Raw genomic sequence first — 23262 nt, 5'->3', positions numbered from 1 at the left:
TCAGGTTCATCTCTAAGTTCTTGTTTGAATACCCAACTCCTGTTCAGGCAGTGGTCTCAGCATGTTCAGGAAACGTTCTTCCTTGAAAAATATGTACAAAAGAGAAAACCACAGTATTGTGGATTCACATCAGTGGGGAGCAGAGGGTTTATGCAAAACCTGGGATATAACAAAGTAGGGAATATGTGCTGAGGGTGAGAACAGGTCTCCCTCCAGGGCTGAAATCTTGTAAGAAAACAAAAAGAATAAGAAAATCCCAAAAGCAATTTAAGTGGATGAGAGAGAACCTCGTGAAAGGAAGCAGCCAAGCCCGTAAGGAATTGGAAACCAGAGTAGGTTCTAAGGCCCTGGGGTGGTGTGCAGACTTTTAAGTGACCCATGAAGATTATGGGTATTCTCCTTAGAAAAAGCTATACGTCACACATCATTCCAGGACTTTCACTGGATCCTCACACCACCCCTGAAACCCATCTATGTCCGCCTTTGAGTCCATGGACCCCAGGTCCTTGATCATGGGTAGGTCATTGAAATCTGCAGTTTACCTACAAGCCTCATTTTAAGCTGTGGGTGCAAACCCTTCTCCAACACCAGCACCCAACATCCCCTGACCAAAAAAAAAAAAAAAAAAAAGCCCACCTGGTTTTACCAGACCAATTTACCAGAAGAATGACCTGGTTTTAATTTGCCTTATATCTGGCACCATCACTGTTAATTGTATTAATTAAAATGAAGGGAATAAAAAATAAAGTAATAGATAACAGCTTGGATCCCCAAACCGGTGAATCAACACCAGAATCACAAGTCCAATGCTTGCTTTTTTTGCTAAACATTGGTCCATTTAAAATTGGCCATATCTTTCCTGATAAACAGGAAGATGAAAAGAAAGACATTTCAATTTTTAACAAGATTTTTTTTTTTTGATTTTTTTGTTCTTTAAGGACTACTCTAACAGATTTTCAATTGATTGGATTTCTTGTATTTTAGAATTTTATCCTCTGAAAGCTATGTTTTTGGGAAAGAAATGTCTTTGTTTTGATTTTTAAAGTAATTATAGTTCATCTTACCTTTTTCAAGCAGTAAATCTGACATAGTTCTTACAACGACTGGGATATTGGGAGACCTAGTGAAGCCCAGTGTTTCCATGAATTATACCTGAATCACCTGTCAGGATAAACACGTTTAAACTCCAATTGGACAACCCACCATCAGTGTTAACTGATACCTAAAAGCAAACATTTGACCTCTGGGTCACACAAAACTCACTTTCCACAGCAGTCCCCTGTCTCCCATCTCTCCTGGGCCAAAAAAGATTGTAATCACTAGTTTCTTTTGAAACTTTGTATTTCATAACCATAGGCATATTCATTTGTTCATTGTCATAGGGTTCAATACTATAAATTTAGGTATTCATTCAATACCACTGATCCTCACCTCTATCATCTTACCTAATCTCCAGTGCATCATGGAGGTTACTGACCACCACGCGGCACTGCCTGACTTCTGGGCCTACGTTTGAAACCTCTATGCTTTTCTGCCTCCGTAATTATTTTGTTTGTTTATGCAATAAAATAAAATTTAAAAGCAAGCTAGAATGCTGGATCTGCAATACTAGCATAAAAAGAATCGTCTCCATGTTTTCTAGCGGAAAACAGCTTAGCAGTTTGAATGTGTTATCACTCCAAAGCCATCATTTGGAAAGGCCTGGCATGTAGTTAAGTGCTTGGTGTGAATGAATGAATGAATGGCTGAGTAAACAACCGGAACTGAACTGCAAGCGGCAGGAATGGATTTGGGAAAGTCGGGAATTCCACGGTCTGGGCCTGCCCAGGCCTGTACCTGCTCACTGTGGGGAAACCAGTAAACCAGTTGCCTGGTGTGGAAGGGGGCACGTTACGCAAGGGCACCTGCAGCCTCTGCTGACTGCACACGCCAAAAATCTATGTGAATCCAGCCCAAAGAGCTGGGTTCTAGTTTCCCTCGGGAAGCTAGACCCTAAGGACCTCGGACCTCGGTTTACCTATGTTTAAAGTGGCCCTAAGGACCTCGGTTTACCTATCTATAAAGTGCGGATCTTGCAATTTCAACTTTTTCAGTGATGATCCCAAGAAGTAATGGATATAGTAAGTGCTTTATATAAACCAAAAAGTGCTGGAACAAGGTGGGGGAAGCAGTGACTCTGACAAGGTGTGTTCAGGGTGAACCCTCCGGGGAGCACTTCTTACATGTGAACGTATACTGGGGTCTCCCGGGGATAAAATGCATCCTGAGTCACGTGTCTGCCGTGGGGCCCGAGATTAGAGATGCTAACATGCTGGCCTCTGGGGATGCCGCTGCTCCGTGGACCACTTTCTGAGTAGCAGCAAGAGGGTAGAAGGGCCAAATCTGTGTCTGTGAGAGACTCGTGGAGGGAGGGAGGAGAAATGGGAGAAAGAACGGAGGCAGAGAAAGAGAGTTCAGGCGACGAGTAGACGATGCTAGGAAGAAGGGGAGGCTTCTGGCGCGAGCGAGGATGCGCAGACCGAGCCTGGGAGGCCGCGGGTGCGGGCGGCTCCGCGGCTGCGCGGGCTGCGGGAGGGGGCGGACGCGTGCTGGCGGCGGCGGCGGCGGCCGCGCAGTCCCGGCCCAGCGCCCGCGGCGCCCCTGCTGCGGCCCGAGCGGCCTGGCTGCGGGATCCGTGGATAGCGATGGCGCGGCCGCGCCGGCAGCGCCCGGGGGCCTGGGCGCCGCTGCTCTTGCTGCTGCTGGCCGGGCCCGTCGCCTGTGCCGCCAGCCCCGCGGACGACGGCGCGGGCGCCGGGGGCCGGGGGCCCCGGGGCCGCGCGCGGGGGGACTCGGGCTCCGACGAGGCGGTGCCGCGCCACGACTCCTCCTACGGCACCTTCGCGGGGGAGTTCTACGACCTACGCTACCTGTCCGAGGAGGGTGAGGCTGCGGGAGGATGAGGGGCTGCGGGAGCGGAGACCCGGGACGGGGGCCGGAGGCGGCAGGAAGCGGGGGCGGGGGCGGGCAATTGGTTAGGATGCGAATGGAGGCGGCGCCGGCACGGCCGAGGCCCGGACGGGGAGCGCGTGGCTCCCACTCCCCATCCGCCTGGACAAGTGGTCCCAAGAGCTGTCAGCGCCTTCCACCCGCTGCTGGCTTTACAGGTGGGGAGACTGAGGCCGGGAGAGGCAGGTGGTCAGCCAAGTCCTGCGAAGCCGCGGACAGGTGGGGCTGAGTCTAGGCTCCCCCAGTTTTCAGCATCTGGCCTCCACTCTCTGTCTCTGTCAGGGATTGGGGTAGGGGGTGGTAAGGGAGGAGACTGCCATCTGGCCTAGCGTGTGTGAGATAAGAGCAGCTGGTGGGAAATCCCAACTTAAAGAGAAATGTTGCCTTATTTCCTCCCTGTCTGGATGGACCTAAATTTGCAGTGGCTAGTGTCCCAAGCTCAGCGTTGTGTTCGTGCTCACTGCCCTGCCCATGAGAGCTGGGTCACATCTCTTTCCCCACTTCCATCCCACTTCTTTACTGTTTTCCCACGTCATGTGTCCCTAGTGTGAGCCACCATTGTTGGGGCTTGGTGGGCCCAGAGACAGGGGGTTTGTCCCTCAATGACCTCCCTGTAGAGGCAGTATTTCAGTGAGCACAAAAGCCAAGCTGATTTTCTTCAGAAGGAATGGAAACTGGCCTCTTACTTCCGCAATTTGGAAAGTGATTTTCCTTTTCTTCTGCTAAGAGGAATATCCAAGAATCAAGTTGGGCTTTGAAATGTTGTGTGTCCCAGCAGATGATATGATGCTGGATGTATCTGTTACTTAAGATTAGGTTTAGCTACCTACAACAAACAAACATTAATAGCTTAAATAAGATAGAAGTTCCTCTGTCACGTAAAGAAATCTAGAAGTCGGCCATCTAAAACTGGTCATCGGAGACACTAATCCTGGTCTTCTGCTTCTTCACAACTCTTAGAATGTAACTTCATGGCCCAAAATGGCTGCTTCATCTCCAGCCATTACATTCACTTTCCAGACCGTGGGAAAGAGGAAGTGGGAAGAAGGTCACTGACTACTTTATAAGGAGATTGCTCAGAAGGCCCATGTAACAATTCTACTTACACTTCATTAGCCACAACCTAGTCATATGGTCACACATAAGTGCAGAGGAGGCTGGGAAATGTAGCCTTTATCTGGGAAGTAATCTGCCCAATTCTAAAGCTGGACTTACTGTATTATATGGAGAAATGGATTTGGGGAAATATATTAGTTGGGTAGATGCTTAACTGCTGAAACAGGGACCCCAACATACAGTGGCTTAAATAAGATAGTTTATTTTTCTCTCACTTGAATCTGGCTGGTCTGGGCAGGTGGTCCAGCTCTGTTCCACAAGGTCATTCAAGGACCTAGATTCTTTCCCTGATGTTGTTCCCCCACCCTCTAAGGCTTTGTCCTCATCTGTGTGGAAGTCAGGTTGCTTGCACGTCTTTGTTCAAGCTTGAGGAAAGGAGAAAGAGAGGGAGTTCAGGACAATTACCTTTTAGGCTGGTTGCACAAATCACTGCTACTCACATTCCCTTGGCGAGAACCTAATTACATGACCTAGCTGCAAGGGAGGCTGCAAAGTAGAGTCTTCTATCTGGGCAGCCATGTGGCCAGGGAGAAGGAAAGAATGCAGGGGCAGAGTAGGGGAACAACAAGCAGAAGTAGAATCTGTCACTCTATAAAAGAATAAATAGTACAAAATCCATCTCTTTTTGAAAGCATGTAATACGTAGTTATTCATAGCCTAGCACACAGCCAGGTGACTCAGAGGTGGCACATGAGAAATTATATTCTCATTGGGCACATGCACCTAACAAATGGAGAACAAGGTCAGATTCTATGTCAGTTTGTATATATAGAGAGAATGAAGTTAGTTGTATAGTCCAGGTGCTTTTATGAACATGGACATCAGGTGGGCTGCAGCCCAAAGGAAAGCTTTATAGAGTTGAACCAGGAAGTGTGAGAGACTTTGGTGAGACAAAAGGGGGAGGGCACTTAGGTGAGGTGACCCTACAGGGGTAACAGGGTCTGTGATATGTGTACAAATCTCTAGTTTGTCTGCTTGGCACTCTCACCCATTCTGCACATACAACCTGAAGCCTGGCTCTAACCCTCAAAAATCTGCAATGGTTCCAACCTACTCCCTGGGTGAAGCTTCAGCTCCTTTATCTGGAATTTTCTGTCTGACCCAACTTTCATTTACAACCATCTCTCACTCCTTCCTTTCCCTCACTCTGAGCTTTCACTGTCCGTTCTACTCTTCTCTCTGATCCTTTCACTTATCTTCAAAGGCTGATCCTACAACCATCTGGTGGGTGCTAGTGGGGATGTTTGTGGGGTGAGCCTCCCAGGGGAAGCACGTCTACTAGATTACCCTGGGCCTAGGCTTTAGCCTTGTGGGTCCTGAGTAGAGACTTTCCCAAGATCCTTAGAAATAATCAATGACACTGCCTTAAAAGGGTACTGCCAGAGATGGAGAAGCAGAACCAGGAAATGTCTCAGAATGGTTTCCCACCCAGGAGATGAAGGAAAAAGGCATCAGGAAGAGTGTCCCATGCCATGGGGAGGCCCAGTGAAGACTTAAAATAGTTGATGGATTCAGGAAATGAGAGGTAATGGGTGGATTTTCCTGGGATGAATTCAGTGGAGAAGGAAGGAGGGAGCCCAGTTGATTTTGGAGGAAGTGGCAAATGAAGAGGTAGAAATAGTACCTTTAAACTATTCTATCTTTCTATCAGTACAAGTGGGGTTGTCTTTTTCTAGTGATTGGGCTGTTTTCTCTATGCAGGGTACCCCCTTCTCAGGTTCAAAGTTGCCGACAAACTGAATTTTTAATGAAAAAGTAGCCCAGTAGTATGAAATCAGAAAAAGGGAATTAGAATAATGGGGGTGGGCATGGAGAATTCCCTGAAACTCTGGTTGAGCCCAGTGACCATTACCCGCCTCGTCCAGAGACCATTTCTCCAGTGTCCAGGTTGCCCAAGACCCTCAGGCCGCAGACTGAACACTGGCTGATTTGATGTTTCTCATCACCCCCTAACATATTCATTTTTTTTCATTTAAATTCTATTTTGGTTTAATGATGCTAGTTTTCAGAATTCTTGGGGGTTCCCACTGTCTTAGCCTATACTCCTCATCCTTACCGTCCCAGCTCAATTGCTACCTCTTTCAGAGGGCTTCTCTGCTTTTCTCCTCCCATTCCCTGCCATTAGGCAAGATATTCTCCCAGAGCACACTGTCTAACCGTGCTGTGACCCTCTGTGCTCTCTATGGTTAACAGTTTGGATACGTTCTTGGTGCTTGACTCCTGTCACTCATACCTCTTACCCTTGAGGTTCTCAAGCCAGAATCTGTATATTCAGAACAACAGTCGAATATAAAACAGATTACCACCTGATTATGGGCAAACCTCCTATTCTTCGGGTTCTCTGAAAACAATTGAGTTGGGTGTTGGCTTAGGGTTAAGTCCCAAGTGAAGCCTGCAGCTCCCTTTTCCTTGCTGCTAGAATTTATAGACCAGGTCTGCGGAGCAAGCCCTGAGACTCATCAGCCAGCCACTTGGATGATGGTAGCTGGCTTGCCCTTGGGCCATACCCTACCTAGGAAGGAAAAAAGGAACACCGTTCAAGGTTGCTTATCTTTAAGGCATAGTAGTCTGACCACTTGTAAAACATGACCCCATCGATGAGTTTCTGAGCATTGAGTTCTGACCACAATTTTTCCCATCTTGGGAAAGAGCTAGTAAAGCAGTACAGAGAAGAACAGAGCTTGGGGGGAAGGGCAGGAATTCCTTCATCTGCCTATATTCTTCCTGCGTCTACTGTGTATTGTATGTGGATGCATAACTCATCACCATACATATCAACATTTGGGATGCTTTTCCCCTGTGGTGCATATATATGTACTGAGAATAAAAAGACCCCCCCCTCAACACACACACAGAGGCACATGCACACTTTTTTTTTTCATTTATAGTATCTCTTCATTTGTACTTTGGTTTGAACAAAGATAGTATCACCTTGTTCAGTGACAAAGTAGAAACAGCATATATATATATAGTTTTTGGGCGGGAGAATAAAACCAAAACAAATCACAGAAAAGGTAAATAATTTAAAGGTAAATAATCTACATCTAGTTCATATCCATGACTCTAACCCAATAGTAGCACTAACTGAAGCTAACTTTTATTAAGTGCTTACTGTGTGCCAGCCACTGTCCTAAGTACCTTACCCATATTAACTTTAATCTTTATAGCAACACTCTGACTTAGATACTACTGCTATTCCCACTTTAGAGTTAAGGAAACTGACCCCCAGAAAGTTTAAATATTGTAGCTAAAGTCACACAGCTAGAAAGTAGCAGAGAACCGCGTGGGTTTGTTGTTGATTGACTTTATGGATAAGGTGGTGCGAGGTGTCCAGCATGTTTAGAAGAGCGGGTCCCTGTGGACCTCTCTTCTAAACACATGTGCTAGGAAATGCAGTGGAACAGGCGGGATGGGGCATTTTTATGGGCAAACTTGAAAAGAGGGGCTTGGAATTGATGGGGTAGTCAGTTGGGAACTGCAGGTTCCTGAGTGGTGGAGTGCCATGATGAAAGCTTTGCTAAATGGGCTCCACGTGGGTGGAATGTTCCATTTTACAAAGTCCCGTGACATTTTCGCTTCACTATATGGTTCCGATAAGCAGAAACAATTCAGGCAGTCCAGAAAGAGAAATAGGCTGATGCAGTAGCTCTCAGAGATTTGAACAGATAATTTCTGGTTAAAACTTCAAGGAATTAAGTACCAAATTAATACCTGAGGGCTGTGATCCAAGCAGTTAATTAGAAGCAATAAATAGCAAACCAGAAGCCATTACCCACCCAGTGGAGTATGGCGAAACAGGCTCAAGGGATTGCAAAAGAGGAACAGATAGTGGCTGCGAGTTAGACAAGAATGGAAACCACAAAAGCATGTTGAGAACCTGGAGAAATGAACCAAGAAAATAAGTGCCTCTTGAAGGGAGGAAAAAATGGCTTTAATTCTCCAAAACAGAACAGTTATTGGAGGGGTTTACAGGGCACATGTGAGAAGAAGGAAAGGTAAGGAGGAAAAAAATGTTTTTTTTTGCCTCAAACCAATATTATTTGGTCTTCGTCCAAATTTTTTTTTTAATTAATTAATTAATTTATTTTTTATTTTATGGCTGTGTTGGGTCTTCGTTTCTGTGCGAGGGCTTTCTCTAGTTGTGGCAAGCGGGGGCCACTCTTCATCACGGTGCACGGGCCTCTCACTATCGCGGCCTCTCTTGTTGAGGAGCACAGGCTCCAGATGCGCAGGCTTAGTAATTGTGGCTCACGGGCCCAGTTGCTCCGCGGCATGTGGGATCTTCCCAGACCAGGGCTCGAACCCGTGTCCCCTGCATTGGCAGGCAGATTCTCAACCACTGCGCCACCAGGGAAGCCCATCCAAATTTTAATTTTCGATAAAGAGAAAGAAAGCACTAAAATGGAAAGTGGAGGGAAAGGAACAAACAAACAAAACCACCAAAAACCAGTAATAAAAAAGTGGGAGCAACAACATTCTAAATCAACTTATACTTCTATAGAAAAGAAAAGTGGGAGCATGGACAAAGCTAAGGGGAAAAGGAGAACCTGAATGGCTGGATGTCTGATGCATACATCTCAGGACTAAGGAAGACGAGTGTACGAGAGATAGGAGGGGGTGGGGAGAGGTCAGTAAAGGTCTTCAAATAGCGTTGTGACAAGATCTGATTTCTGTTTTAGAAACCTGGCGCTGGTGGAAGAATTAGAAGGGAAGTGGGGGAATCAGATAAGAGGTGGTGCAATAGCCAAGAGGCAGGCTTATGTTTCAGGATGGGAATGAAAGGAATGGTGACCGGAGGAAATGTTCCAGGTGGAGGAATCTAGGGTTTCAGGGTTGGGAGACTGGCGGTGGGTGGTGGGATTCTTCACTAAGATAGAAAACATAGGAGGAAGGGCATCTGGAGGTGGAGGAGCTCAGTGTTGGGCATCTGGAATTGTTTTGCTTGTGGAATGTCCAGGCAGAAACCCCTGGAGGCAGTTGATTGTTGGGCTTAAACGTTGATATAAGAAAACGAGAAGTGCCAAAGAATTGTGACGTTAGAGAAAGAAAAACTCTAAGGAAAGTAGGAGGAAAGAAATAACGAAATAGCAGAATTTAATGAAATAGAAACCAAATATTCACTAAAGAGGATCAAAAAAGCCAGAAGTGATTCTTTGAAAATATGAATGAAGTAGATACATGTATTAGTCAGTGTTATCCAGAGAGACACAACCAATAGGATGTGTATGTATATATAGATGAGAGACAGAGAGAGAGAAGTTTATTTTAAGGAGTTGGTTCACACAATTTTGGAGGTTGGCAAGTCCAGAATCTGCAGGGCGGGTTGGCAGGCTGGAGACCCAGGAGAGAGCCGATGTTATAGTTCAAGTCTGAAGGCCATCTGCCACAGAATTCACTCTTGCTTGGGGAAGGTCAGTCTTTTTGTTCTGTCCAGCTGGGGATGAGGCCCACCTACATTATGGAGGGCAATCTGCTTTACTCAGAGTCCACTGATATAAAATGTTAAATGTTTATCTCATCCAAAACCAGTCTCACAGAAACATCCAGAATAATGTTTGACCACATATCTGGGCACCTGGCCTAGCCAAGTTGACACATAAAATTAACTCTCACAATAGGATTCTGGCAAGATTGATAAGGAGAAAAAGAGAGAAGACAAATAATATTAGGAATGAAAAAAGGGAGAAGTAACCCTAGACATAGCAGAGATTAAAAAGCTAATACATTACAACTCAATAATAAAAAGACAGCCTACCCTATTAAAACATGGAGAGGGCTTCCCTGGTGGCGCAGTGGTTGAGAATCTGCCTGCTAATGCAGGGGACACGGGTTCGAGCCCTGGTCTGGGAAGATCCCACATGCCACGGAGCAGCTGGGCCCGTGAGCCACAACTACTGAGCCTGTGCCCCGCAACGGGAGGGGCCGCGATAGTGAAAGGCCCGCGCACCGCGATGAAGAGTGGTCCCCGCACCGCGATGAAGAGTGGTCCCCGCACCGCGATGAAGAGTGGCCCCCGCTTGCCGCAACTAGAGAAAGCCCTCGCACGAACCGAAGACCCAACACAGTCAAAAATAAAATAAAATAAATAAATATATTTCCAAGGCAACTAAATGTAACTTTAAAAAAAAAAAAAAAATTGAAAAACACATTTAAAAAAAAAAAAAAAACAAAAAAACATGGAGAAAGGCTCTAAATAGACATTTCTCCAAAGAAGATATACAAATAGCCAATAAGCACATGAAAAGATACTCAACATCATTAGTCATTAAGGAAATGCAAATCAAAATCATAATGAGATACCACTTAACACCCACTAGGATGGCTATAATTAAAAAAAAAAAAAAAAAGGACCTCCCCCCAACCCCCCCCCCCCACAGTACATTGCTGGTAAGAATGTAAAACAGTGTAGCTGCTTTGGAAAATAATTTGATAGTTCCTCACAAAGTTAAATGTAGAGTTAACATATGACACAGCAATTCTATTCCAAGAGAACTGAAAACATATGTTCACACAAAAACATATGTACACAGATGTTCATGGCAGCATTATTCATAATAGCCCCAAAGCAGAAACAACCCAAATGTCTGTCAGCCCCTGAATGGATAAAAAAATGTGGTATATCCATACAACGGAGTGTTCCATAAATCAAGAAATATCATTAATTCTGTGTACCTAGGGTATTTAAAAATTAAAATTCTACAATCAAAATAATTTTCCAATAAAATTGTACAGTGCATGTGAAACAGATCCGATTGAATACCTTTATTCTCTAGGCTTCAAGTTGATAACTGCTAATAAGATACGGTTTTTTACAAACATTTACATTGTATTGCTATTCAAGGATTAATACACTTAGTCTCTACCCATCAAGGTTCAGTCAGAAAGACAGAGACCAATTTTTTAGGCTTTTTAAAACAGGATAACCAGCCCAGGGAGCTGTCTGAAAAGGTATTGAGGGGACTGCAGAAGCAAAAAGGGAGCTCAGAGAAAGTCACTTTGGGAAGCGGCTGCCGGCCCTGGGGCTGAGGGAGCAGAGAGAAGGGCTTGTTGTGAGAACCAAGAGGTCAGACAAGGGACCTCCCACTCCCACCCCCACCCCAGAGGTTCAGCCCATCCTCTGAGAATGGGCTGTCTGCCCAGCTGATGCTGGTTCCTTTGAAGAGGCTGGTCCTGGGAGTCTAGAAAAAAGCTGTAAACTCAAACCGACTGCCAATGCAAGGATGAAGTAGAGTTGCTGAGGACTTGCATATTGGACAGCAATCAAACAGGAACAAATGGTCTTTCCCTCCTCCTGCCTCCCAACCTCCCTTTAATGTTTTCTTTTGGCAGAACCTAGCCAGCTGGCAAAGGAGAGATGTGGTTTGCAGAGTACTAGCCCATCCTACAGCTGGCTGTAGAGGCTGGGTTGTAGCTGAGATACAGGAGCTTAAATATTGGCATGTGGTCCAAACTTATTTTATTCCAAATAGTGAGATCATTTAATTTCAGGAAAAAAAATACATAATATTGCTTTGCTTATATTTTGATACCAACCCCAGTTGGTGTCTTGAAATTCAGTTCTGGCACTAATGACCCCACAGGTTAAAGGGCATGGTCCACAACAAGACTAGCCTCACTTCAGACCAACTGGCTACCAATCCAGGGGCCACTCACAACCCCCCTTGGGTTCTATAATTAACTAGAACGTCTCAAAGGATTCAGGAATGGGCTGTACACACAATAACAGTTTTAGTATCAAGGATACAGCTCAGGAACAGCCAATGAAGACACACACAGGGCAGAGTCTGGGGGGCTCATGAATGCAGTTTCTGTGTCCTGTCCTGGAAGGAGAGGATTCCTCTCCAGGGAATCATGACTTGTCACCGTCCTGGCATATCAGTGTGTTCACCACCAGTAAGCTGCACTGAGCTTCCATGTCCAGTGTTTCTATTGGGGTTTCATTACCCAGGCATGGTTGATTTAATCATTAGCTACAGAATTGAACTCAATCTCCAGCCCCTCACCCCCTCCCTGGAGGCAGGGCTAGCTCAAAGCCCCAAACCTCTAATTACGTGGTTCATCTTTCTAGTGACCAGTCCCCATTCTGAGTCATCTTATCTCTTAGCATAAACTCAGGTGTGAACCCAAGGGGCTCAGGAATAAGAAAGACCCATTGGGAAATTCCAAGGATTTAGAGTCTCCCTCCCAGGAACCAGGGACAAAAAACAATCAAATTCTTTATTACAAAACATCTTACAGGGACTTCCCTGGTGGCACAGTGGTTAAGAATCCGCTTGCCAGTGCAGGGGACATGGGTTCGAGCCCTGGTCCAGGAAGATCCCACATGCCGCGGAGCAGCTAAGCCCGTGTGCCACAGCTACTGAGCTTGCGCTCTAGAGCCTGCGAGCCACAACTACTGAGCCTGTGTGCCTAGAGCCCATGCTCTGCAACAAGAGAAGCCACCGCAATGAGAAGCCTGCGCACCGCAACGAAGAGTAGCCCCGGCTCGCCACAACTAGAGAAAGCCTGCGTGCAACAATGAAGACCCAGTGCAGTGAAAAATAAATAAATAAATAAATAAATTTATATTTTAAAAAAACAAAACATCTTACAAAATGAGAAGAAAATGTGATATTATTAAATGATGCCCAAATTCATTTGACAACAAAAGTTCTCATTCCAAGATTTAGAAGCATATAAAATAGGAAATCAGTGCTAGAAAAGCCCCGAGAAATAAGCCATTTACCAACATTAATAAACTAGTTCAATACATTTATAAGTGAGCTTTGTTCCAAAACTCGCTCTTATTTGGAGCTTAGAAACCCATTCTTCTTCTAGAGACGATCTTACCCACTGGTTTAAAAATTTAATAGTAATAATAATCCAATAGTAATAATTACTGGCATTTATTGAGCTGGAAATTTGCTATATGCTGATGTATTATTCTAGATGCTAGGAAGTAGGATGATGGAAGGAAATGGTGAACCTGAGTCAGAAGCAACGTTACAAGAGATTGTCTTTTTCAGACACCTATAGAACCTTAAAAACATAAGTAGTCATTGCATTCCTGGATAAATACTCTGAGGAAAAATAGCCACAGCATTGTAGTGAGAAATAAGAGGAAGAACATATAGGATGATGCTTAACATAGTAGCATCAAACTCCATAAATGTAAGAGAAAAACAAAAAACTCATCCAAGGTGGGACTCAGTCTATAGGACTTAAGTGGGATTTACGACTTAGCATAAAATAAGCATGAAAATAGAAAAAGTAATGCATCTGGCCCAAGTACTTAAAGATGGTGAAAAGGTAGGGCTGTACTTTAGTATGTGATCAAGATCTAGGGTAGTAGAGATGAACTGTCCATAGAGCACAGATATGAACCAGGAAAATGTGGCCTGGTGACTTTTTTTTTTTTATCGAAGTGTAGTTGATTTACAATGTCGTGCTAATCTCTGCTGTACAGCAAAGTGACTCAGTTATACACATATAGACATTCTTTGTTTAGATTCTTTTCCGTTATGGTTTATCACAGGATACTGAATATAGTTTCCTGTGCTATATATTAGGACCTTCTTGTTTATCCATTCTAAATGTAATAGTTTGCATCTGCTGTTGGCTTTTTTAAAAAGTATAATTTAATGAAACAAAGTAAAGAAAACCTCATTTAAAAAAATTACAAATCACAAAGAAAGGACTTCAGAATAGTGAGAAAAGAAAAACTAATCCAATAATTTTTTTAAGTGTATTTGCACTGCCTAATATCTATGGGTGATTTTATTTATTCATTTGACAATCATTCAATGTCCAGCGTCAAGCACTGTGCTGGGCAGAGACTACAAGATGAATCACACGTGGTGCAGGGAGTGAACAGCCTAGAAGAAAAATATTTGTGTCACAGACTGGAAGCATAATGCAGGCTTTCCTTTGATGTGTGGTTGAATGCATTATGATGTTAAGAAAGATGCATGAAATGATGTGTTTAAAGAGTTAGTGAGATAAAATGTTCTATACAGCTTAATGGAAAATGGAACTTCAGAGAAACAGAAAAATCCTATTATAACATATAGTTATAAATGGAAAACCTCTGCTATCAAATATAGAAATGTTTCGTTTATTTTTTCTCTTAGAACATGTGTATTGTATAAAACTGTGATTTTCACACTCTCGGGGGACAGTGGTGAGCCAGTGGGTATGATATTATGCCCTCTTTCAGTGCCTCAGGCTCCTTACCTGTAAATGAGGAAAAAGCCCTTTCTCAGTTAACACGTAAGGCTGGGTTCAAAGATGTGTGCCCCTACCTGCCCCTCATGAAAAGGGTGATTAGGCTTCAACAAAGCTCTTTTCTGAGGCCTTCACCATTTCTAGACGCATGCGCTAGAGAATAGTCAACCTACTAAAAAGAAGCATTTCTCATTGGAAACGTTGTTCCTGGATTTTCTAACCATTATTTATTCTCACTGGCCAGGTTACCCTTTCCCTACTGCTCCTCCTGTGGATCCATTTGCCAAAATCAAAGTGGATGACTGTGGAAAAACTAAGGGATGCTTTAGGTTGGTAGATCTGCGAGTTGGATAACTTTAAAGCCAAGACTTTGATTTTACTTCTCAAGGTAGTATTTAAATTGCATGTAGTTCACTCTCACCAGGGACCTGTACCCCTCATAACTTCAGCAGGGACGCGGCTTGTTTCTGATGACCACCCCAGGTTTCAGTCTTCCAAGCCTTGAGCTGTAGCATGCCCGTTGGCCCTAGAACGTTCTTCTCTAGTTCTTCATTTATGACTGTACGCCATTGGCTCAGGTGTCTAACCAGTTGGCTATATGAAAAAGAATCATATAACACAGAATATGTCTCTGCTTATTCAGCAGGGGTGTGGATGGGACAGGCAATAATAGATGTGCCTAAGACCCAGTTCCTTTTCAAATCAAGAGTCATGACTTATGGGTAGCTGTATGATACTAACTAGTCATTATGCATTGATTATTGTGTCTAGCTAGTTGTCTCAGATCTAGTGAGTTCCTGCCTGATTATTAGTAGTATTCTGTCAAGACGTGATGGGCTGGAGCTAGAAAACAGTAGTGTAGACAGTGGGCCTCCCGTCTAGACAGCTGTGCTTTGTTGGGAAAGCCTCCTTTTCTTTGAATCCTTTATTTCCTAAAACAAATTTTCCTTGAGTAAAGATTTTGATGGCCACTGCACTGAATGTTTTGATTTTTTTTTTTTTTTTGGTTCAGTGCTCAAGGAGAAACAATTGAACATGGGGGTTTTGAATTTTCTTTGGATTACAAGTGTATTTCTAAGGAATCTGAAAAAAATCCAGTGATACTATTATTGGGGAAGATAGCCAGCAAAGAATAATTCTGGTGATTAGGGGATATTTTTGAGAAGGGAAGGCGTTTTAGTGCCCTGCTGGCTTCAGGGAGACTTGCTTTCTGGCCCATTCACGCCTCTTTTAGCTTTCCTCACCCTTTTCAGGTTTTTCAGCCCAGTTCCTGTGGTCTTGAGCTTACACCTCCTGCCAGCTTCTCAGGGTATCTGCCAGCAGAGCTGCATGTTGCTTGTCTCCCTCCTCCGTCAATACTTGGCAGCCTTGCATCCTGTACTTTTAGATACCTTCCATCTGAGCTTAGATTATCCCACCCGTTGCTACAATTTTCTGTCGTTTCTGAAAACGGTGTAAAGCAGTGTTCCTAAAACTAGGGCTTGCAGATCCTTAAAGGATCCACACGTCCTCTGGAAGAAAATTTAAATTCATGTTTTCATGTCAGTGATGTTCCTTAAACAGATTAACAAACGCATAATCTGGTTATCTGGATAACCACCTTACAGTGCTCTATACTTTAGTGTCTGAATTGTATTAGCACCAAGTAGTCCGATAGAGCAAAAGCAAATTTTATGAATAAATGATGCATTCGCGCCCAGTGAATACCAGATGAGGCATTTGTTTGGTGCCTTGTATGTGTAAGTGTTGTGGAGCAGTTCAAATAGATAAAAGTGGAGGGGAGTGGAGTCATGTCTAGTAGTAAGAACATGCTCAAAATAAAGACCCTGCAGAGTCCAGTCAGACACACTACATGCAGGTAAGCAGAAAGTCGCTTTCAGTGAAATGACATCATTTATCACGTGAATGCTATGAATTTAAAAGTTCCTGGTTTTGTAGTTTAATCTGTATTTAATTTGCCCATTTGTGTTAGTTTACTTTTGTAGTTTAATTGAAAATTTGTAAGTGAAAAGAACTGGTAATTTAAATTATTTAAATTATTAACTCAGAGAATTTTTTTTCTCTAAAAGGGATGCAGAAATAATTCAGTAATAATTAATATTTGAGAAACTCTAATAACACGTAGAGAACCCTGGCTAGGCCTGGAGGCCCAGGTTCAGTCCTGTTGCAGCTTGATTCACTTGGTAAGTTCCTTCCCATCTCTGGACCTCAGTTTGCAGGTAGATAAAGCGGAGCGGTTCATCTCCATGGTCTCTCCTGAGTGAAACTGGGGTTTTGAGATCCCAGGTAGCAAAGATCTAATTTATTTATTAATATTGCTTAGCGTCCTGCCTGACACACAGATGTTCTGTTAATGTATTTTGAGTAAGTGGCTGAGGAAGCAGTAATATCTGTTTTGATATATCCTATAGATATGGCAAACCGGGCTGTAATGCAGAGACCTGTGACTACTTCCTCAGCTACCGGATGATAGGGGCTGATGTGGAATTTGAGCTGAGTGCAGACACAGATGGTTGGGTAGCAGTTGGATTCTCTTCAGACAGGAAAATGGTAAGACACAAAGCATGATAGAAGCTAATTTTTCTCTTTAGTTTGCTGTGCTACTTTAGACTTTAGAGAATGAGCACGGTTGTGTTTCCCTAAGTTATGACACCACTTTTAAATGGGAGAAGCCGATTTCTGGCATTTAATTTTCTTTTTCAAAGTAAAGCAAGTAAATTGATCAAATCCTTATAACAATCATACTAGTTACGGCTCTCTGATTACAAGTTAAAAAAAAATTCAAGCTAGCTTAAACGGAGATGGAAGGGTTGGTTATGAGAATACAAGGTGTCTCGTGGTACCTGTATTCATTAGTTATTTCCACAGTACTGCTGCAAGAGAGCCCCCAAAACTACAGGGTTGACAACAGGAAGCATTTATTTCTTGCTCACATGTGTGTGGATTGGCTGGGACTCAGCTGGGCTTGGCTCCAGGCCATGGCTTAGATTCAGGTATTCTCTAATCATTCTGGAACCAGTAGCTACTCAGGCGTGTTTTTCTCATGGCAGAGGCAGAAGCACAAGAGCCATCCAAGCTTATTTCAAACCTGTGTTCACATCACATCTGCTGATAATATTCCATTGCCTGAAGTAATTCACACAGCCAAGCCCAGAATGAAGGGGCAGGGAAATACACTCCCTCTAGCAAGAAGCCTTGTGAAGGTGTATGTACATAATATAACAAAAGAGGAGTGAAGAATTGTGTGCAACGATTCAGTCTTCCACAGTATGCATGGGCAAGAACACATCTGGTCCTCAGAAAAGACTGTGAGCGGGAACAGGCAGGAACCCAGGTAGCTGACCATCCCTTACCTCTGCTTCTGTCTGTGCCTCTGCTGCATCCTCTTTCCTCTGGAGCGTCAACATTTGCCATTCACTGTGCCAAGGTGCTTCCCAAATAGCCAGACTTTCTTAGGCCTTTGAACCTTTGCGTGTGCTGCTGCTTTTTCTACAAGACGCTTCTTCTCTTCACATGGTCTGTTTTGAGGTTCTTCCAATGAGAGGAGGGCAGCTCAGACCAGAGTTACGGCAGCAGGCGTGGTGGGAAGGGCTCAGATTTCAGATATGTTTTGAAGGTAACGCTGACAGTCTTTGCTGGTGGATTGGACATAGGTTGTATGTGGGCAGTAAGAAGAGACTAGGGGATCAGGCTAAGCAATCAGAGCTCCAGTGAGTTTGTTCTTGGAGAGTCACTAGAAGAATGCACTTCTCAGTCCAGGCTGTAAGACAGTGGGTCCACCTGGTAAGACGGCATGGATACTCATTTATATCACTTATCTCCTACTTTAGGGTCAATAGGAGAAACAGCAGGTGTGTGCCATCCCAGAAGCTGGCTTGCAGTGCAATTGACCATTTCTTGTCCTGGAATGCATTTGCACTCATGATGCAGCTGTTAAGATTAGGGGGCTCAGAGGAGGGAGGTCGAGTGAGGAGCATTCAGATTTTATGTTTGACATTTTGCTATCTGGAGGCCTTTAAAGTATAGGTCTCAAAAAAAATAACATATAGGTCTCTCTTTTCTTCTCCTATTACTCCAAGAAGCACAGATTTAAAATTTTTCAAAACCTGATGCACAGGAAAAGCAAAATGGAACCCCTTTTTAATAACCTTTAACTTTTTTTGAAATGATGCATTACTGTTTTCTTCGTTAGATTTTATTTTTTAGAGCAGTTTTAGGTTCACAGCAAAATTGAATAGAGGGTACAGAAGATTTCCATATACCCCCCCCCCCCAACACATACATGCAAAGCCTCCTCCATTATCAGCATCCCTCACAGAAGAGTACATTTGTTATAACTGATGAACACCTATAACTTTTTTGGTTTGTTTTTTACGAAAATGTTAAACCTACAGACAAGCTGCAAGGATAGGACCATAGGGCTTCCCTGGTGGCGCAGTGGTTGGGAGTCCGCCTGCCAATGCAGGGGACACGGGTTCAAGCCCTGGTCCGGGAAGATCCCACATGCCGCGGAGCAACTAAGCCCGTGCGCCACAACTCCTGAGACTGCGCTCTAGAGCCCACGAGCCACAACTACTGAGCCCGCATGCCACAACTACTGAAGCTCGTGTGCCTAGAGCCCATGCTCCACAACGAGAGAAGCCACCACAATGAGAAGCCCGTGCACCGCAACGAAGAGTAGCCCCCTCTCGCCACAACTAGAAAAAGCCCGCGCGCAGCAACGGAGACCCAATACAGCCAAAAATATATAAATAAAATAAATAAATTTATAAAAAAAAAAAAAAAAAGGATAGGACCATAAACTCCTGTATATATGTTTCACCTAGATTCACCAAACGGTAACTTTTTTAATTGTGGCAAAACGTACATAACCTAAAATTTACCGTTTTAAAGTATTCAGTTCAGTGGCATCAGTTACATTCATGGTGTGGAACTGTCACCACTATCACTTTTTCACAAACAATAACATTTGCCACATATGCTTTAGGTCTCTTTACTGCTGCTGCTACTACAACAACTCTGACTGCTGCTACTACTTACTATTTTTATTATTTTCTGGAAACTTTGGAGGTTAAATTGAAGATATCATGACCCTTTAACCCTAAATATTTAAGTGGGTATCTCCTAAGATCAAAGACATTCTTTTTCATTATATAGTTTATTAAATTCAGGACGTTTAACATAGATACAATAGTATTATCAAATATACTTGTCCATTTTCAAATTTGCCCTTTGTCCCAATACTGCCCTTTGCAGAAATTTTTATTTTATGACTCAGGAGTCTGTCTAGGAACACCATTAGCTGTCATGTATCTTTAGTCTTACTTATTTTGAAATAGTTTCTTATCTTTTCTTTTTTCTTTTCCTTTTGGTCTTTCATGACATTGACCCTTTTGAAGATTACAGGCCAGTTTTTTGGTAGAATGACCTTCCATTCAGGTTTGTCTGATTGTTTGCTTATGATTAGGTTAGTGTCTGTGTTTTCGGCAGGACTGCTGGAGAGCTGGTGATGTATTCTTCTCTAAATGGCTCATTAGGAGGCACTCGATGTCAGCTACGGTGATACAAACTCTGGTCACTTGGTTAAAGATTTTTTTTAAAGATTTTTTTTGATGTGGATCATTTTTAAAGTCTTTATTGAATTTGTTACAATATTGCTTCTGTTTTATGTTTTGGTTTTTTTGGCCACAAGGCATGTGGGATCTTAGCTCCCTGACCAGGGATCGAACCTGCACCCCCTGCACTGGAAGGTGAAGTCTTAACCACTGGACCGCCAGGGAAGTCCCTGGTTAAATATTTTTAATGGCTTTTAGAACAATTTTGGGGGGTGGGGCTTCCAATTACAGAGTTAATGGATCGTATATTTCGGAGTGCAATTTCTTTCTAGCAGAAAAGTTTGCCAAAGACACACCTTTGACTTTTTTCTCCATCATCTTTCGTGTTAGGGTGGTGACGACGTCATGGCCTGCGTCCACGACGACAACGGCAGGGTGCGCGTACAGCACTTCTATAACGTAGGCCAGTGGGCAAAGGAGATTCAGAGAAACCCTGCCAGAGATGAAGAAGGAGTTTTTGAGAATAATCGGGTCACCTGCAGATTTAAACGGCCTGTGAACGTTCCCAGAGATGAAACGATTGTTGATCTGCATTTAAGTTGGTATTATCTGTTTGCTTGGGGTCCAGCCATTCAGGGTAAGCTTACATTTTGGTATCTGAATTAAACATCAGACACTGCTGTGATTGTAGTCCTTACTTACTGGGCGAGAGAGTGATAAACACTTGCCTAACATAAGAGAGAAAGACGATAGGAATGTTCTGCCTTCAGAATGCTATAATGGACTTACACACATGAACACAGAAATGGACAAGTTATGCACATGCATAGTTAGAGCAAGATATACAGGATAGTATATGATGAGCTCTGTGCTTAATGAAACAGATCATATGTCTGCTGTATATGGTATGTGGACTCTCATTCTCACAATGGTCTCATTTACTCCTCACCACGTCCTCCAGAATTGTAGGAATTATCATCCTCATTTTAGAGAGATTAAGGGACTTGCTCAAGGCTATATAGCTAATTAATGGAAGAACTGAAATTCAAACCTAGATCTGTCTGACTTCAAAATCAGGGAGTACTCTTAACTCCTATGCTCTAAATAGAAAAATACTGAACAGGAAAGGGCCTCTGGCGACTTCTCTAGAGATTGACACTCACTTTATGACTATTCTGGTGGTCATAAATCTACCAAATTATCCTACTGTTTAGCCCATTACTCCTCAAATTTTAATGTGTATGGGGATTGCCTGGCTATATTGTTAAAATGCAGTTTTGAGTAGGTCTAGGGTGGGTCTGAGATTCTGCGTTTCTAACAAGTTGGTCCACTGATGACCTCACTCTGGGCGGCAAGGCTCTTCAGCATTTCCCCAACAGTGACCCAAGGATATCATGAGGCCTTTGAGAGGCTGCTAAAATCAAATTACACTGTGTCTACAACATTCCTCCTGGTTCATCAGCCTGATGGCCTGACCAAGGATGGAAGTGAGCTGTTCTCAGTCCCTGTATGAGAACTCATTCTGGGAATTGCATCTTTCTCATCAACTATCTGTTGCCTAATCTGATCTTGTTTTCCTCTTCAAATTGTTCCCATTGATCGATTGGAGATTTTATACCTTTTTTTTTTTTTGCCTGTTTCTAGTTGGGGAAACATATGGATGCCTCCAGATTTGTGACACCTTTTCCATTTGCTTATTTCCCAGGTTACCGACAGTGGACCTACAATTATACCTTTGAGTACTTTCAATGCCCTGGGAAATAAACTATGTCTTAGGCTGGAGAAATGAACTCATTTTAAATGATGGGATTTGGAATCTAAAACTCTGGGTTTGAGTTTGGTTCTGCCTCTTGGTAGCTGTATCTAGCCTTTCCCTCAAGAAAGGTATGAATTGGAGGTACATAGTTAAGCCTGGGAATTCATGTAGGTGACCAATGATTGAGGTTAGGGAGGAGAGGTGAATGGGACCAGTTGAGAGAAAAACTCTTGCCAGCCGGAGGAGTTTGGTTTGTGTTAACAGGAGCCAGCACGGACACTGCAGCAGGGGCTTGACATGTCCAGTTGGACACAGCTTCTCTAGCAAATCTTACCTTAAAAAACCCTCACTCTGAGCCCTATTTTCAAGGAGATCTTTGCTCTAAATTCATATGCCTTAGTCTCCTAAATTTCATATGGGTTAATCCAAAGGTCAGGCCCTTCCTATCAATTTCAGCTTATTAAGCAGCCTTTGCATACAGCCTTTCCCCTCTTTCCTCTTCTAACCAGGTCAAAAATTTTGCCCATCCAAAGACTTGTTTGGTATCTTAATCCTCTTACTTTCTGTACCATTCCACACCACTCTGCCAGACAGACATGCAGACATACAGACACACAGCACACCACACCCTCTCTGGTCTGGCCTGGGCAGGCTACCACTTTATATCCCATAGACTTCCATCTGCAAGGGAGTCCATGTGGTCAGGAGTGGTTAATGAGCCATACATAAAAAATATATTTGGAAAAAAAAATAGTAGCTCTTGTTCTTTGAAGTTTAGTTTTTCTGTGGTTTGCATGTATCATTTTAAATCTGTACCTTTTTTCTATTGCCCCTTCCTTTTTATTTCTTTCCTCTTTAAAGGCTCCATCACCCGACATGATATAGACTCACCACCGACTTCAGAGCGTGTTGTCAGTATTTACAAGTATGAGGACATTTTTATGCCATCAGCTGCCTATCAGACCTTCTCCTCTCCATTCTGTCTGCTTCTCATTGTTGCCCTGACCTTCTACTTATTGATGGGAACCCCTTAACCACAGCTGCAAAGCCAACAGATTCAATGCATTATTAGAAAGTCTTTAGTATATTTTAAAAAAATATGCAGTATAATTTTAGCTTCTATTATGTACAAAAAAAAAAAAAGACTTATATGATTCAGCTTTCTGGAAGAAAGAGCAAGTTTCTTTTCTAAGCGAAGAGGGTTGTTTAATAATGACCCCATACTTTGGGAAAGTACTTAAAACTTTTCTAAGCACTCACTTTCAAATATGTTTTCTTATTTGAGCTTCCCAACATCTCTGAGTTGGCTTGATGAACATTATTATTGCCATCGTACTGAATGGGATTTGAGACCCAGGAAGGCTCCCTTTTTATGACTCTCGTGCCTTGTAGCCTTGGCTACTTGGTCAGATAACACATAGCAAGGTAGAGAAAGCTAGGCATAGAAACCATGTCTCTAAACAACCTTTACTCTTCCAACTACAGCTCAAGAGAGTTACTTGGAGTAATACTAAGGAGAACTTCACTGGATGGCCCAAGTTCACAGTCAGCCTTTTAGGCAGAAGAACTTTCAAATTTTCATAAAGCGTGAAGGCATTTGGATACTTACACAGCTAATGAGGAGAATGAAGGAGATAATAGTGA

At 43.3% G+C, this 23262-nt stretch overlaps 1 protein-coding gene across 1 annotated transcript; it reads left to right on the top strand.

The window, feature by feature from the left end:
• Positions 1–2669: 2669 nt before the first annotated feature.
• Positions 2670–22652, top strand: FRRS1L (ferric chelate reductase 1 like). The gene is made up of 5 exons (XM_059926533.1): positions 2670–2922; positions 14552–14636; positions 16719–16857; positions 20253–20499; positions 22480–22652. The coding sequence occupies exons 1-5, from the start codon at positions 2685–2687 to the stop codon at positions 22650–22652; spliced, it is 882 nt and encodes a 293-aa protein (XP_059782516.1). The 5' UTR covers positions 2670–2684.
• Positions 22653–23262: the final 610 nt, after the last annotated feature.

Source organism: Balaenoptera ricei, chromosome 6 (genome assembly GCF_028023285.1).
Source record: "Balaenoptera ricei isolate mBalRic1 chromosome 6, mBalRic1.hap2, whole genome shotgun sequence".
Lineage (NCBI taxonomy): Eukaryota > Metazoa > Chordata > Mammalia > Artiodactyla > Balaenopteridae > Balaenoptera > Balaenoptera ricei.
The sequence above is the reverse complement of the archived record's forward strand: the minus strand, read 5'-3'. Positions and strand labels throughout refer to the sequence as shown.